The 16,095-nt window shown below is 41.5% G+C and overlaps 1 protein-coding gene across 2 annotated transcripts in view; it reads right to left on the bottom strand.

Moving 5' to 3' along the window:
* Positions 1-16,095, bottom strand: part of vps13a (vacuolar protein sorting 13 homolog A) — an 82,293-nt gene that overhangs the window by 34,835 nt on the left and 31,363 nt on the right. For both annotated transcript variants that reach the window (XM_057831098.1, XM_057831099.1), the window contains exons 33-43: positions 13,889-14,196; positions 13,657-13,804; positions 12,810-12,969; positions 12,611-12,735; positions 4,880-5,049; positions 3,717-3,967; positions 3,478-3,650; positions 3,270-3,413; positions 2,794-3,006; positions 2,575-2,718; positions 83-184 (exon numbers count right to left, since the gene is read on the bottom strand). In XM_057831098.1, the coding sequence (XP_057687081.1) occupies positions 83-184; positions 2,575-2,718; positions 2,794-3,006; positions 3,270-3,413; positions 3,478-3,650; positions 3,717-3,967; positions 4,880-5,049; positions 12,611-12,735; positions 12,810-12,969; positions 13,657-13,804; positions 13,889-14,196 (1,938 nt within the window). The remainder of the gene's footprint in view (positions 1-82; positions 185-2,574; positions 2,719-2,793; positions 3,007-3,269; positions 3,414-3,477; positions 3,651-3,716; positions 3,968-4,879; positions 5,050-12,610; positions 12,736-12,809; positions 12,970-13,656; positions 13,805-13,888; positions 14,197-16,095) is intronic.

Below are 16,095 nucleotides of genomic sequence, written 5' to 3'. Positions count from 1 at the left end.
ATGAAATTGATTAAAATGCAACCATTTAAATTTTCTTTTTCTAAATCACAAACAAAAAAAGTACAAGTGCATGAATGTCTACCTTGAATTCCAATCTCCAGGGTCGGAAACCATCAGTGGTGTCATCTTCTAAAGGCTCCAGCAGTGGCTCCCAAACTCCCACCACCTCGTTGTAGTAATGCACCTAAACATTCGATTTAACATTTATTTAAACAGACATCTAAAGTTTATCATTAAATCAACCAATTACCACCGATAAACAAAGCAAGAATTAAATGGATCAACAGATAGAAAGACGTAGTTCTTGCAATATAAACGTTATTATAAGTTAAAATACTTTGATATTGAAACCTCTCTACATATATTCATTTTTATACAATTTGTAAAATTAGTTTAACGAGTAGGTCACCATTGTTGTTGACGTCGCAGGGTGGTGACGTCACATAGTTACGCTGCCGGGCTTCCAGAGTATGACTCTAGCGACATAATCATGACATCTTTTCAACCCTTTCAATTTGAACCCGAGAGGAACATTAATGAGCATGACAGCACTGTCGATATTTCACAAAACGAGGAGCAAAAGCAAAATGAACAGGAAAGACGACATGAGACATAACAAGAGTAGGAAAAAAAAACTGTGTTCTGCCGAAATGTGCTACACCGGCAAAACATCCTCCAAGAGGCGAATCTGATACATCTGACAAAATACTACCATGTGCATTCAGCTTGTTTTGCTTGGATGCATACAGACAGAACATACTAAAGACGCCTTACGAAAATACTTTAAAGTAGTAATATCAAATAAGGGTGGTTTAAATATGCTACGTGACTAATGTGGTCAAAAGATCAACAATCTGCTTTAAAGCTACTACAAGAAAACACTATGCTTAAAAGTATGAGAGGGAAACACATGCAATAAGTATTTTGACTTAATGAAAAGGTAAAGACTCAATAAAAACACAAATACTAAGTACTCGCCGCTTTTAACCGATGAGCGCGTGTGTTGGACGTCTCACCGCGTAGAAGGAATTGCAGTAACTCGGTAGTATTCCTTGAGTGACAGTGACAATCTACTTCATCACCCCGAGTGTCCATAAAACATGACGCCCTCCGTAGGTCATCTACTAAATATTATAGATTTTTAAATCAATGGCAATATTTTGTGTTTCTAATAACATATTTTAGTAGAAAAGAACAATTGTGGCTTATTAGAGCCTGCAAGTCTAAGTCAGAGGTTCCCTTTAAGGGGTCCAAAGTACAAGACATGGATAAACTTATCCACGTATTCTTTTTTATTAAATTGGACTATTGTAACGGCTTATTTACAGGTTTCAACAAAAAATCAATCAGGAAGTGCAGCTAATCCCGAATGAAAGTGCTAGAGTCATTAAAAATACAGTGGTACTTCAAGATATGAAATTAATTTGTTTTGGAGTGGTTTTTGCTTTGTGATTTATTTATTTTTTTCATATTATTAACTGTGTTTTACATATAAATTAGGTATGAACTATTTTCATCCTTCTGCTGTGAGTTAGAATGACTATCACTAGTAGGCGTCTAATCAGTTTGAAGTGGGAGGGTGTCATCCCTCCCACTTCAAATGGATTGGACGTCCAGGCCGTCAGTGGCAGCGAATGCCAAGCAATGAGTTAATTTTAGGGCATTTCTCATCATTTCCTGTTGATTTTCGGTCACTTCCTTTTCCCTTTGGTGTTAATGGTGTTACACTTGTTTAGCGCCTTTCCACTTTTTAAGGCACTCAAAGCGCTTTGACACTATATCATCATGTACCTACTGGTGACGCAGCACCAGGAGCAATGTGGGGTTCAGCTCAAGGATATTTAGAGGAATTCTTCAGGGCAGAGAATCAAACCCACAAACTCTGGGTTGAGGAACAACTACTCTCCCATTCACCACAGAATCCCTTCCTGTGGATTTTGGGTTACTGAAAAGCAAGTGACTCAAAATAAATAAACCTGTAAATGCCCAAGAATGGCGAGACCTTTATATAACAATACATCGATCTTTGGCAGGAGCATATCAATAACCTTTTGGAATACAAAGTATTGCAATATATCACCTTTTTGATATAATGTCACACCCCTAATATAAAGCCAATAATTTGTTCCAAGCTCTACTAAAACACATTAACAACTAGATTGGAATAAGAGCCAATTAAATATAGACTCTTGTTGAGAGAAATAAAAAAAATTAAAGGAGAGTTGTACTTGTCAGCACACCACAACACCACCACCATTGCGCCTGTGCACATCATCACACTGCGACACCCACACTGAAACAGTCCAACAGGAGAGCAGAATCCTGTTACTGGGCATCATGGCAAAGATTCTGACCAATAGGGCAGCAGAGTCTGAGGGCAGGTATTATGTATCTTTTGTATGTATTTATCCTTTGTATGGTGAGTAATTTTTCAGAATATGAAGTGAAAAAAGCTTCGAAAAACCATTTAATAAATTAATTTTTTGTGTACCGAAGCTTTCGTATATCGAGGTACAACTTTACAAGGAAACTCGACTATATTACACCAGTCATGAAATCATTCCATGAGCTTACCTCTAAATTCAGCTCGCTGTGCAAGTTAATCAGAGTGGACCAGTTTTTGACATCTCCTTGGAAGGAAGACTTTGCTAAAAGCATCGGAACAGTGCGGTGCCCCACTCCGGCCTCTAGCGTCACACAGATTGATTTGATGTCCAACTGAAAGGGAAGAATGGAGAGTCCGTCAAATAAAGGTGACGCCTCTTTTACAATGTCTGCAAAAGAAGCTCATACTTTAAGCGACTCGCCCTTTGGAATCAAGGGCGGGATGGTTGTTTTCATGTTTGCTTCTGCCTGCTCCTCTAAGAACCACAGCTTCAAATCCTTCCAGTCCCGTTTGGACCACATGTCCACTGGGACGGGACTTTCCAGCTCCTTTGATGTCTGGGTGGTGGGACTCAAGGCCGACTGGATGGAGATGACGGTCTTGATGATGATGGGAGAAACCTGGGAAAAGAATTGAAGCGGATTTTCTCAAAAACAGGAGTCTCAAAATGGTCCTCAGAAGATTTTCATTCCAAGCAAACGAGGACACCGTTTCACCTATCTGGTGTCTTACAAGTGGAATCAGTTAGGTGCAGTCGCGTGCTGCTTGAAACCTCATTGGTTAAACAATCTGTGCTCGATCGTTAGGAACAAAAACCAGGATCAGGGGCCCTTGAGGACTGGTTTGGCCACTTTATAATTAATGAGGTAGGTATAATACCAACCTTGAGCGAGAGTGAATTGATGGAGATCTCCATAGCTTGTGGAGACGTGGGGGTCTGAGAACTTTGAAAGAACACCTGGCAAGGCTGTAGAATGGTGGTCACGTTGTGTGCCCTCTTCTCTCTTAGGAAAGGACAAGCCACCACCTAAAACGCATGCAGAAACGTTACAAGACTCGGGCGTGAGGTGACGATGCAAAAAGTGACACACCTTGAGGTCTTGGATGACGGCCGTCATCTTTGAACTTTCCGCATCATTTTTAATGGCCAACTCGCACTGTGTGGTCATCACCAGTGCCAGGGCATCGCTACGCGTCAGGTCGGCCACGAACACAATCTCAGGGTTTCGCACCACGATATTCATCTCAGACTTTGAAACGGGAACTGAGAGGAATCGTGCTAACGTTAGCTGTGGAGACTATTTTTTGGCTCTGCGTCAAATGCACTCACTCGGTTCCTTGGGATGTGCAGGTGTGTTGTTTTTATCTCCAGGCGTCGGAGTTGTCTTGCTTTGTGGCGTCTCAGCAAAGCCTTCCTTAGTGGCGCCAAGAAAGATGTCCGCCACTGTAAGGAGGAACTCCATGCTGGCGCACAAGTAAACGTCCTGCACCACCGTGTCCAAGGCGGTGCCTTCATGGCTCTGCCGGTAGTTGACTTGCACCATCATGTTATTTTCCGTTCCCGGGCGCATGCCCATCATCCTGAACGGTGACATTACATTGGATAACTACGAGTGTTGGATTTATACGGATACTAGTAACTATTTTAGTACCGATACAGCACTAAAATGACATCATCGTATCAGTGAGTATTAAAAAAAATAATGTGCCGGCGCAGTGCACTATGTACTTTTGAGATCTAGTTTTCAACTGCTGGTCCCTACACCCCCCCCCACTGTCAGAGATGCTGACATTGGTTCTACCAGTCTCACCGAATGAGACGTTGCAACAATAATCACATGACTTTATAACACCGATCAGACGTAACAACACAGTCACATGACCACACACCACTACGATTCCACTGGCCTGTTCATGTAGTGTCTATAAAGCATCGTTAAAAAAAAAAAAAAAAAAAAACTGACAGAAATACATTACTGCATCAACATCACTCAAAAGCGCGGATTTCAAATGCTCTCCTAAGTTTTTATTTGGCACTGATAGACCACAGAAAACTGGAGATATGTTCGTTTTCATTTCATGGTAGGAAATATTTTCTCCACTGGAGGGCAATCATGCTCGAACTATTTCTAGTCAGAATTACATTATTTTTGTGTATTTCTTTGGGCCTAATGTGGTCATATATTAAGTTATAGTATAATATAGTCACAACAGTTCATATTGATGATGTTGTGCTGAGATAATTATATTATTTTTTTTTTTAAAATCTTTGTGAGCAGTTACTCACTACTTTAGTAATCTTTTCACCAATTACTTTTTTACTCGTACTTGAGTAAATTTATTGGTGACTACCTTTACTTGAGTAATGTTATTTTGAAATAAAGCTACTCTTGAGTAATTTTTTTTGGGCTACTCTAGCCACTAGTATCGGTGCAACACTCATAACAGCTTTGAAGTGGCACTTGAAATTTTGCGTTTTTGCTTCTACGCTACCTTGGAGTAACTGTCTGGATGTTAGGCCTCTTGTCATCGAGGAGGCAGGTGTCTAGTTGGACGGTGGCCTTCATAGAGCTGTCAGAGTACATGGCGACAGAGGTGGCGCTGGTGCCCAGTGTGAACTCGCCCAGTTTCAGCTCATCATCATGTGGCTCCAAAGTTGAAAGCTACAGAACAGCAAGGATGTCAGTTCATTTATCCAGTTAAGCATTTTAGTAGTGGTGCTTTCTTTATAAAAGGGTCATTACAGGATGTAGAAATAGCGTGTTTCAAATAGATGGCACAATCAAAGTATTTCGAAAGGGATCCAAAACAAAATAATGCATGCAACTAATATTAGTCATTGCGTTAATTAGTAATTTATCGATACAGACACTCATATCAGTACCGATATGGCACTAAAATGACATCGTTATCAGGGAGTGCTAAGAATAACGTGCTGATGCTGTGCAGGGATTCCCCTATATTCAACAGATTGTGGCGCACCGCCACACTAAAATGAAAGCCGCCACGCCTGGCAAATGAGATGTATTTTATTTATTTATTTAAATAAAAAAAAAATTTTAAGGCCGCTTCAAACTAGCGGCAGCCGAGTGGGAGGAGTTCAGCGGACACCTATTCATTGTGTATTGTAGCCTAATGTTCGTAACTATGCAGGCCCCCCCAAAGAGACGCAAGGGGAACGAGTAGGAAGAATGGGAGAACGAGCGAGATAGCGAGAGATAGCGGTCGCATGTCGTAGCAGCCCGCTGTTATTTTGTTATTGTTTTTCTTTATTATTGTTACCACAATAAAGTGGGTAAGCAAATACAGACTTCTCTCCTTCTTGCCCATATCCGGGGCATTACAATAATTTGGATCGGACTTTTCGGCGAAAGTGCGCGGTGGACGGCCGTCTTGGACGGAAAGCAAACTTTGACTAACTTGCGCTGAGAGACTGCGGAGAGGCGGGGCCCAAAATAAAGCCTTGCTCTATTTTCAGAGCGTTGGTCACAGTAAACGATTTATCAGTTCAAGCAGAGTAAAATGATACATATTCACGGTACAAGAACGTCGTTTCTGGTTCCATCGATTGGTAAGAAAAGGCTGTTTGTACGAGTGACGTGTGGGCGCTCCCGTCAGGGGGGACATTTCACGTGGAGTGGCTATTTTTCGGCACAACACCGGCGCGCCAACTTCAGACAATTACGGCTGACGAAACTTTGATAAATGCGCCCCCCCCCACCCAAATTTCGCGAGCTCTGGGACACTCGAAAAATGACTCTCATACCTCTCCTTGCTAAGTTAATGGTACCTCGACGTGCCTTTGTGTGGAAATTTAGTTTACGAACAACGGGGGAAAAAACTATTCACCTTCTCACCGAATCAAGTAAAACTCTTTACACGGCTATTAGAATTCCCCCAGTGCTCTAAATGGGTCAGTTGACAGAAGGACTGTTATTGTTGTGGTAATGTAGTACTTATGAGGGTCAAATAAAAGGAAAAAGGAGGACTTCGACGGTGGTCTGCAACCCGCGGCTCTCGGGCCGCATGCGGCTCTTTAGCGATGCTTCGGCGCTTTTTTTTTTTTTTTTTTTTTTTTTTTTTTAAATGGAAAAAGATGGGGGAGGGAAATATATTTTTTTGTTTTAATAGGATTTCTAGGAGGACAAACATGACACAAACATTCTTTCAATTCATTAATATTGTAATGAAGTTAAACTTGTGGTGGCATAGTACAACAGAGTAGTCACGTGGTGCGTCATTCTCTATAGGATCCACTGCAGGGAAAATAAACATTTAATCATGAAGGCTAATTACGTATTTCTAGCCAACTTAGTCATTTCTATAGTAGGCTAATATAGCTAGTATCGATAATTATAAGGCTTGTACAAGGCTTTTAATTTTTTGTGGCTCCAGACATACTGTATCAGTTTTTTTTTTGTTTTTTTTGGGGTCAAATATGGCTCTTTCATCAGTTTGGGTTGCCAACCCTGAGTCACTACGAGATGTAAGTCGTACTATTGCCACGAGAAAAAAAGTCGCATTAGTACATCGGGTAACGTAGCTGTAATCAGCTACGCATTTTACATACATGTACTGTAGCTGAGAGGTACAACATTAGCCTGGCTAATGAAATATTTCAAATATATCTTTGTTATGGTTCTTCTTGGGGGAAAAAATGAAGAAGAAAAAAATTCGCTGTGGCACGACATGGTGAGGCTGTCCGACTCCGATGCAGACCACCACCACAGCTTCAAAAAATCCTAGGGGAAACACTGCTATACTACATATTTTTTTTACATTGACAGTAGGGTTTCCCACAAAGATAAACATGAGTGCTTTGTGGGTGGGCTGCTGAACAATCGTGAGGGCCTTGACTAACCTGTGACTCATTTGACGCGACTTGTGTTTACAACCTTTGACTTGACGTGACTCGTCTTTACAACCTTTGACTTGATACGACCTGTCTTTAAAACCTTGTGGTTCAGTTTGACTCGACATAACCTCGTGACTTCACTCGACTTGAATTGCCCACAACAGAGACATAGTGCAATTGTCTGGTAACTCCTAAACATCTTAAATGAGAAACCAAGAGGTATTTCATATTGGGTCTTTCCTGGCTATTGGAGACTTTTCATCGTTAAAAAATGTGTTTAATTTTTTTTCCCCATTCAAATCCATTCAAACGTATTGGACGTTTACTAGTGAAAACTAATTTCGATTACCAGCAGAAGCCACGTTGGTAGGAGCCAGTGTTGTTTCCATCAACAAAGACTATAACAAAAAATATTTCACTGACGAACATTTTTTTCATGACGATGACAAGACGATAATGAGCTAAACCCGTGTCTTGGGATATTAAAACATAACGACACGAATGCCAGTTTTTTTCTGACGAGACGAGAACAAGACGAAAATGCGCCATAGTTTCCGTCCCATGTGTGACATTTATGTGTGGTTAGCCTCCATCGTAGCAGTGTCTGGTTGAGTCATTTGTGTGGCGTGCTGCGCCCCCCAACTCACCCACTAGTGTCCTCTTCACTCTCCCCATTGCTTATTTTGAGACATACACGATATTTGTTTTCTTATCTTGGCAAGAGAGAATATGCAATGTTGCTTTAGCCTTTAAAAGTCTGCTGAGTGATCACCACACACAAAATGTAACTTGTAGCGTTAGCATAGCATTCGCAGTAGGCTAATGCTAAGGGCGAGCGTCCTCTTAAACTCTCGGACAACTTTTTTTTTTTTTACATACAGTTCGTGACGGCCAAGTGGGTATAATCAATAGAAAATAATGTATTGTTTTCCTGCTGAGTGTGTATCATCACGTGGTAGAATTGTAGATGCTACAATATGTGCTTGTCTGTCAATGTTCATTCGAAATAGTTGGAAACCTTTTTTTATTTATTTATTTTTGGAGTGAAACTTTCAAATTTTACAGAGGAAAATAATGAGAAAAACATGGGCTAAAACAAAATTAAATTAGTCTTGAGTTTTTGTCAACAAAAACTAGACAAAGACACATTTTGAAATGGCTAAAATGAAAGGACTAAGACTAATAAAAGTAATAAGTATAATCGTCGAAAAGACTAAGACGAAATTTAAATGGGCTGCCAAAAACAACACTGGTGGGAGCAATGTTCTCATCAAATTCAATGCGTTGATATTATTGATGTTATTACTTAACCAGTTTTTAAAAGATTATTTTGATCAACGTCAAAGCAACTGTTATTTAGTTACTGGCTGCCATTGACGGCGTTGGACTGCCAATCCATTTGACGTGGGAGGGCCACTTGGTCACTTCCTGCTTATTTTAAGGTATTTTTGGGTCACTTCCTCTTTATTTCGGGCAACTTTGTTCATTTAAAATTGCTTCCTGGTGATTTCGGGGCATTCTCTGGTTTCTTCCTGCTCATTTTAGGACATTTTCGATACTTCCTGTTGTTTTTCGGGCAATTTGAATGGGCGTATGTATAACTAATAGGCGTCCAATCCATTTAAAGTGGGAGGCAGCACCTGAGTAGATAGCAGATGCTTTGTAAGGTCTTTGGCTTCCTTTGATGACGCCAGACACCCAATCCATTTGAAGTGGGAGGGTTGGCCATCCTCCCGCTTGCTTCAAATGGACTGGATGTCTACTAGTGATAAACTCATTTCAATTCACAGCAGAAGGATTAGTGGACACCACACAGATGCACGTCTCGCCTATGGTGGCGTACGTAGCTGGTTCCCATCTTGGGTGGGGCGATCTAGAAAAGTACATATTGCACAGCAGTGTTTCCCCTAGGATTTTTTGAAGCTGTGGTGGTGGGCTGCATCGGAGTCGGACAGCCTCACCATGTCGTGCCACAGCGAATTTTTTTCTTCTTCATTTTTTCCCCCAAGAAGAACCATAACAAAGATATATTTGAAATATTTCATTAGCCAGGCTAATGTTGTACCTCTCAGCTACAGTACATGTATGTAAAATGCGTAGCTGTAATACCCGATGTACTAATGCGACTTTTTTTCTCGTGGCAATAGTACGACTTACATCTCGTAGTGACTCAGGGTTGGCAACCCAAACTGATGAAAGAGCCATATTTGACCCCAAAAAAAAAAAAAAAAAAACTGATACAGTATGTCTGGAGCCACAAAAAATTAAAAGCCTTGTACAAGCCTTATAATTATCGATACTAGCTATATTAGCCTACTATAGAAATGACTAAGTTGGCTAGAAATACGTAATTAGCCTTCATGATTAAATGTTTATTTTCCCTGCAGTGGATCCTATAGAGAATGACGCACCACGTGACTACTCTGTTGTACTATGCCACCACAAGTTTAACTTCATTACAATATTAATGAATTGAAAGAATGTTTGTGTCATTTTTGTCCTCCTAGAAATCCTATTAAAACAAAAAAATATATTTCCCTCCCCCATCTTTTTCCATTTAAAAAAAAAAAAAAAAAAAAAAAAGCGCCGAAGCATCGCTAAAGAGCCGCATGCGGCCCGAGAGCCGCGGGTTGCAGACCACCGTCGAAGTCCTCCTTTTTCCTTTTATTTGACCCTCATAAGTACTACATTACCACAACAATAACAGTCCTTCTGTCAACTGACCCATTTAGAGCACTGGGGGAATTCTAATAGCCGTGTAAAGAGTTTTACTTGATTCGGTGAGAAGGTGAATAGTTTTTTCCCCCGTTGTTCGTAAACTAAATTTCCACACAAAGGCACGTCGAGGTACCATTAACTTAGCAAGGAGAGGTATGAGAGTCATTTTTCGAGTGTCCCAGAGCTCGCGAAATTTGGGTGGGGGGGGGGGCGCATTTATCAAAGTTTCGTCAGCCGTAATTGTCTGAAGTTGGCGCGCCGGTGTTGTGCCGAAAAATAGCCACTCCACGTGAAATGTCCCCCCTGACGGGAGCGCCCACACGTCACTCGTACAAACAGCCTTTTCTTACCAATCGATGGAACCAGAAACGACGTTCTTGTACCGTGAATATGTATCATTTTACTCTGCTTGAACTGATAAATCGTTTACTGTGACCAACGCTCTGAAAATAGAGCAAGGCTTTATTTTGGGCCCCGCCTCTCCGCAGTCTCTCAGCGCAAGTTAGTCAAAGTTTGCTTTCCGTCCAAGACGGCCGTCCACCGCTCACTTTCGCCGAAAAGTCCGATCCAAATTATTGTAATGCCCCGGATATGGGCAAGAAGGAGAGAAGTCTGTATTTGCTTACCCACTTTATTGTGGTAACAATAATAAAGAAAAACAATAACAAAATAACAGCGGGCTGCTACGACATGCGACCGCTATCTCTCGCTATCTCGCTCGTTCTCCCATTCTTCCTACTCGTTCCCCTTGCGTCTCTTTGGGGGGGCCTGCATAGTTACGAACATTAGGCTACAATACACAATGAATAGGTGTCCGCTGAACTCCTCCCACTCGGCTGCCGCTAGTTTGAAGCGGCCTTAAAATTTTTTATTTATTTAAATAAATAAATAAAATACATCTCATTTGCCAGGCGTGGCGGCTTTCATTTTAGTGTGGCGGTGCGCCACAATCTGTTGAATATAGGGGAATCCCTGTATAGTCTCTAGGGCAGACATGTCCAAAGTCCGGCCCGGGGGCCAAATGCGGCCCGTGGTCAAGTTTAATCCGGCCCCCAGCCTCTGTCATAAAATCAATAACATCTGGCCCGCACACAGACTTAATAAATTGGTCAGCAGTACTGCCACCAGCATATGAAGTAGCTTACACACTAAATGCTGCTCCTCATTTACCCACTAAAAGGCAGCAGCACTCTAAGCAACATTACCCCGTGTGACCCTTTACTCCCAATTTTCTAAAATGGCGACAATCAACAGCAAAAGTTGACTGCGACGGCTGACACTTCAAGGATAGGCGGAAATTGGACTATTTCTTCACTGAAATACGCAACAACTGTGTCTGCCTCATTTGCAAAGAGACAGTCGCTGTTTTTAAAGAGTTCAATGTGAGGCGATATTACCAAACAAGACACGCTGACGTGTACGACAAGATTACAGGGAAGATACGCAGCGAGAAATTGAAGCAACTTGAAGCTAGTTTAATTTCACAGCAGCAGTATTTCGCAAGAGGCCGAGAGTCGAAAGAGAACCTTACAAGGCTAGTTGCGAGATTGCTGAAATTATTAATTTAAAAAAATAATGATGCAAATGTGACACACAGAATGGCTTGCTAAAATTTGCTTAAATATATTGTTCTTTGTAAAGGTCGTCAGCCAAGGTCGGCCCCCCACATTTTTACCACACCAAATCTGGCCCCCTTTGCAAAAAGTTGGGACACCCCTGCTCTAGGGAATTTGATTAATTTTTGATTCCCATGATGTTCCATGAGAGAGTGGCGAGAGTGGCCAACGCAATCAAGTGGCTCACTGGCAGGTGGGAACCAATCTACGATCTAAGGGTCCGTTTACATGGTGACGCTCCAAGAATACGACACATTTCATGTTTGCATATACACGGTTCCGTCTTGGTTCCGTCTCCATTCAAACTATTTCACAATTCTGCTAGAAAATGATGTCATATTCATGCCAGGCACCCTTTTTTTTTTTTTTTTTAACAAGGCGACAGCCAATGATGCACTTCCTTGACAAGAACCTCCTCAGCCCAAAAGACAACATACACACCCACCCGAAGCAACGCGTCTACGCGTTTTTTTCTTTTGCTTCAATAGGCACAAAAACGCAAACATTAAATATATTTAAATCAAAAATATTATAGAAACAGTAAATTAAAGCCGATGTTCCGCCATGTTTGCTGTTTTGAATATTTAGTAGCAGTGGCTGCGCATGCCCAAAGTGACATGTGCGAGTGTTGACGTCATCAGAGATGGAGTATTCCAATAATATGGTTGCAGAGCAAGCCCCGCAATCGAATCATTCCACTTTGGAGGCTGGAATCAAAAGTTTGTGTGTTCGCCTTCCATTTTTCACCGTCACCGTGTAAAGGCGAGGCCATTCTGCAACACGATCATTGAGTCTTGGTGTCACAGCATTACCATGTAAACGGCGCCTAGGTTTTCAAGTCAGCTTGTTGAGTCTCGAATCATTGTCTCATGAATCAAGTTGTCGAGTTACTGCCTCACAAGTCGAGTCGAGCCTCGGACATCCCCAGCTCAAGCGAGTCAAGTCCTAGTCTGCGTTTTTTTTTTTTTTCTTTAAGTCCCAGTCGAGTTGAAAGTCATGAAATTTGCGACTCGAGTCAAATTATAGGTGAATTACCTCATTCTCTTTCGGCTTAAAAAGAACCAGCCCCATGGAGTCAATCTTGAGATCAACTTTCATGGTGGTCTTCAGCTTGGCGTTGTTCTGAGTCTCCACCACGGCAGCCGTCACCACCGTGTTACCTAACATTGGGCACAATGCTTTGTAGAGCATTCCTTTTGCGTTTTGAACCCCCGAACAATTTCCGAACACTTACTATTGTTTTTTTCTGCGGTTCCGGGGCCGCGCAGCGCCACGTTGGGTGTTGAGTCACCGGTGGGTGCGTGCGCAGGGGCGGCGGCCGTGTCAGAATTCTCACTGAGGTTTTCGTTGAGAGTCTTGAGGACAACCACCATGTCTTCTTGGCTAAGAGTCAACTGTTTGACCAAGGAGACAAACAGCACTGAAACATGATCACTGACGAAACGGGTCATCCTATATTCAGTTTTTGCCCAAAACGTACATTGAACTAAAATTTGACCCAAAAAATATATATATATCAATATTCATTTCCAAAGCCACATTCATTAACTCAAGACTCATAAAAACATTTCTATCCGCTTTTTCATTTTCAACTCAGACCCACAGAAAATTCTCTACTAGTGGTCATTACTATCAACCAAAATTTGAAAGGAATTCACCAAAAAATCCACCCCCAAAACAGGAAGCGATCCAAAATGAACAGGAAGTGATCCAGAAGTGCACCAAAACCAAAAGAAGGTGACCAAAGTTTTTCAGAAATGCCCCAAAATGAACAGGGCGTGAAATGAAATAAAAAAGAAGTCAGCTAAAAATGCCCCCAAATCAACAGAAAGAAACCCAAAATGAACAGGAGTTGACTTAGAAATGCCCTGAAAAATAAAAATAAAAATAAAAAAGAAGGTGCCCGAAACGCAATGTCAGTTTAACATTACCACAAGATTTCTAATTCTCCAAAAATTGCATTTTTTATTTCATGAATAACAGTATCAAGATTTTCCTTAAAACCCTCTGAGACAGTACATTATTCATTACTAAAAAAAAAAATGGATCCAACAGTCTGTGTTACAAAGTCTATTACTTACACTCAAGGGCATAAGATGAGCGTTGATCTCCATGTCAGGGATGCTGTGGTACCAGTTGGATGAAAGATTCCTCTGGACCTCAAGTTCCAAGCTGACCGGCTGCAACAAGTTACTCGCGCCCCGGACTTCTCCATCGACAAATGAACTTCTATATATAAAAATGCCATTGCAATTATAGAGCGATTCTTGCCTTTCGAACTTTGGTGTTCATGCATGTTGAGCCCAATCCAACCTGTACATCTTGAGGTCTGTTAGCTTAACTCCCATGATGTCTACCACAGGTGGGATTTCGCGGTGAATCTGAGAAGGATGAATGGCAAAGTGATTCTTGACCGACAGGAAGCCCAGGTCAGCCACCAGGACGTTGCAGGATGAGGACGACTGCGGTACGAAGATGACGGGCGCCTTGAAGTGCACGTTGAGAGCGATGCGCGTGCTGCGCTCAGATAACTCTTTCACGCCCGATGCCGCCTTTTCGGCCGCTTGCTGTGTCACTTCGGCCAGAGCGTCCTTGGCCTCCTGGAAGTTGTTTATAAATGTCTACAGAGGGTGAAAACAAAGCACTGCAGTTATCTTCCAATTCATCTCACTGGATAGGTTAAGGTTAGATACTTTTTTATATCAATGTTTAACCTAATCAAAAACCGTAGATCTTTCTTGTGAACCAACTTGTGAACCACAAACAACATTTACTGCTGGCATCTTGTGACCGCCTTGATACCCATTGTTCCAAAATTTATTGCACAAAGTGCAGTGTGCTTCATACGAGCGTTCCCTCCACCAGCTTCAAGCACACGCTGAATTGTACATTCTCAAGCCACAAATCATTAAATCTGCACCTACAGTGGTATGAAAAAGTATCTGAACCTTTTGGAATTCCTCACATCTCTGCAGAAAATCACCATCAAATGTGATCTGATCTTTGTCAAAATCACACAGATGAAAAAAAAACTGGTCCGCTTGAACTAAAACCACCCAAACATTTATAGGTTTTTGTATTTTAATGTGGATAGTATGCAAACAATGACAGAAGGGGGGAAAAATAAGCAAGGAAACCATCACATTTAATATTTTGTGCCCCCCCCGCCCCTTTGGCAGCAATAACTTCAACCAGATGCTTCCTGTAGCTGTAGATCAGTCTGGCATATCGATCGGGACTAATCTTGGCCCATTCTTCTCCACCAAACTGCAGTAGTTCAGTCAGATTCCTGGGATCTCTGGCATGAATCACTGTCTTTAGGTCAGCCACAGCATCTCAATGGGTTTCAAGTCTGGACTTTGACTTGGCCACTCCAGAACGTGTATTTTGTTCTTCTGAAACCATTTTGAAGTTTATTTACTTCTGTGTTTTGGAACATTGTCTTGTTGCAGCATCCATCCTCTTTTTAGCTTCAACTGTCTGACAAATGGCCACTCCTTGGGAGACAAGCAACAGTGCCAAACCCTCTCCATTTGTAGACAACTTCTCTGACTGTCGATTGATGAACATCCAGACTTTTAGAGATGGTTTTGTATCCTTTCCCAGCTTTATACAATTCAACAATCCTTGATCGAAGGGCTTCAGACAGCTCTTTTGACCGAGCTATGATGCACATCAGACATTGCTTCTCATCAAGATATTTCTTACCAGGTGTGTGTTTTATAGTGGGCAAGCAGCTTTAAACCACTCCTCAGTGATTGGGCGCACACCTGACTTAAAATGTTTGGTAAAAATTGGTTTGAATTGCTCTTTATGTCTCCTTAGGCAGAATGTTCTTCTACTTAATTTTCCCCCTTCTGTCATTGTTTGCACGCTATACTCATTAAAATATTAAATCCTATAAATGTTTGGGTGGTTTTAGTTAAAGCAGACACTGTATTTTCATGTGTGATTTTGACAAAGATGTAATCGCATTTGAAGGTGATTTTATGGAGGATGTGAGAAATTCCAAAAGATTCAGATACTTTTTCATGTATGTAACTACTGTAAATTGGTTCAGCTAGGTTTTATCCAATAGCCTATGACTACGGTATATTTACAGGTCTTGATAAAAAATCAGTCAGGAAGCTGCAGCTAGTACAGAATGCTGCAGCCAGAGTCCTCACAAATACAAGGAAGCTGGACCACATTACACCGGTTTTGAAATCGCTACACTGGCTTCCAGTGAGTCAAAGGATAGACTATAAAATACTACTGCTCGTCTACAAAACACTTAATGGCCTTGGACCAAAATACATGCTTGACTTGTTAGATTCCTATGAGACATCTAGACCCCTAAGGTCGTCTGGAACGGGTCTTCTGCATGTTCCAAGAACAAGAACCAAGCAGGGTGAGGCAGCATTTAGTTATTATGCTCCTCACCTCTGGAACAAGTTACCCGAACGTCTGAAGTATGCTCAAACTGTTAGCTCCTTTAAATCAGGGCTAAAAACGCTTTTGTTTAGCACTGCATATCCATA

This window comes from Corythoichthys intestinalis, chromosome 3 (assembly GCF_030265065.1).
Source record: "Corythoichthys intestinalis isolate RoL2023-P3 chromosome 3, ASM3026506v1, whole genome shotgun sequence".
NCBI lineage: Eukaryota > Metazoa > Chordata > Actinopteri > Syngnathiformes > Syngnathidae > Corythoichthys > Corythoichthys intestinalis.
Note: the sequence above shows the minus strand (reverse complement) of the source record. Positions and strands in the feature narration are given on the sequence as shown.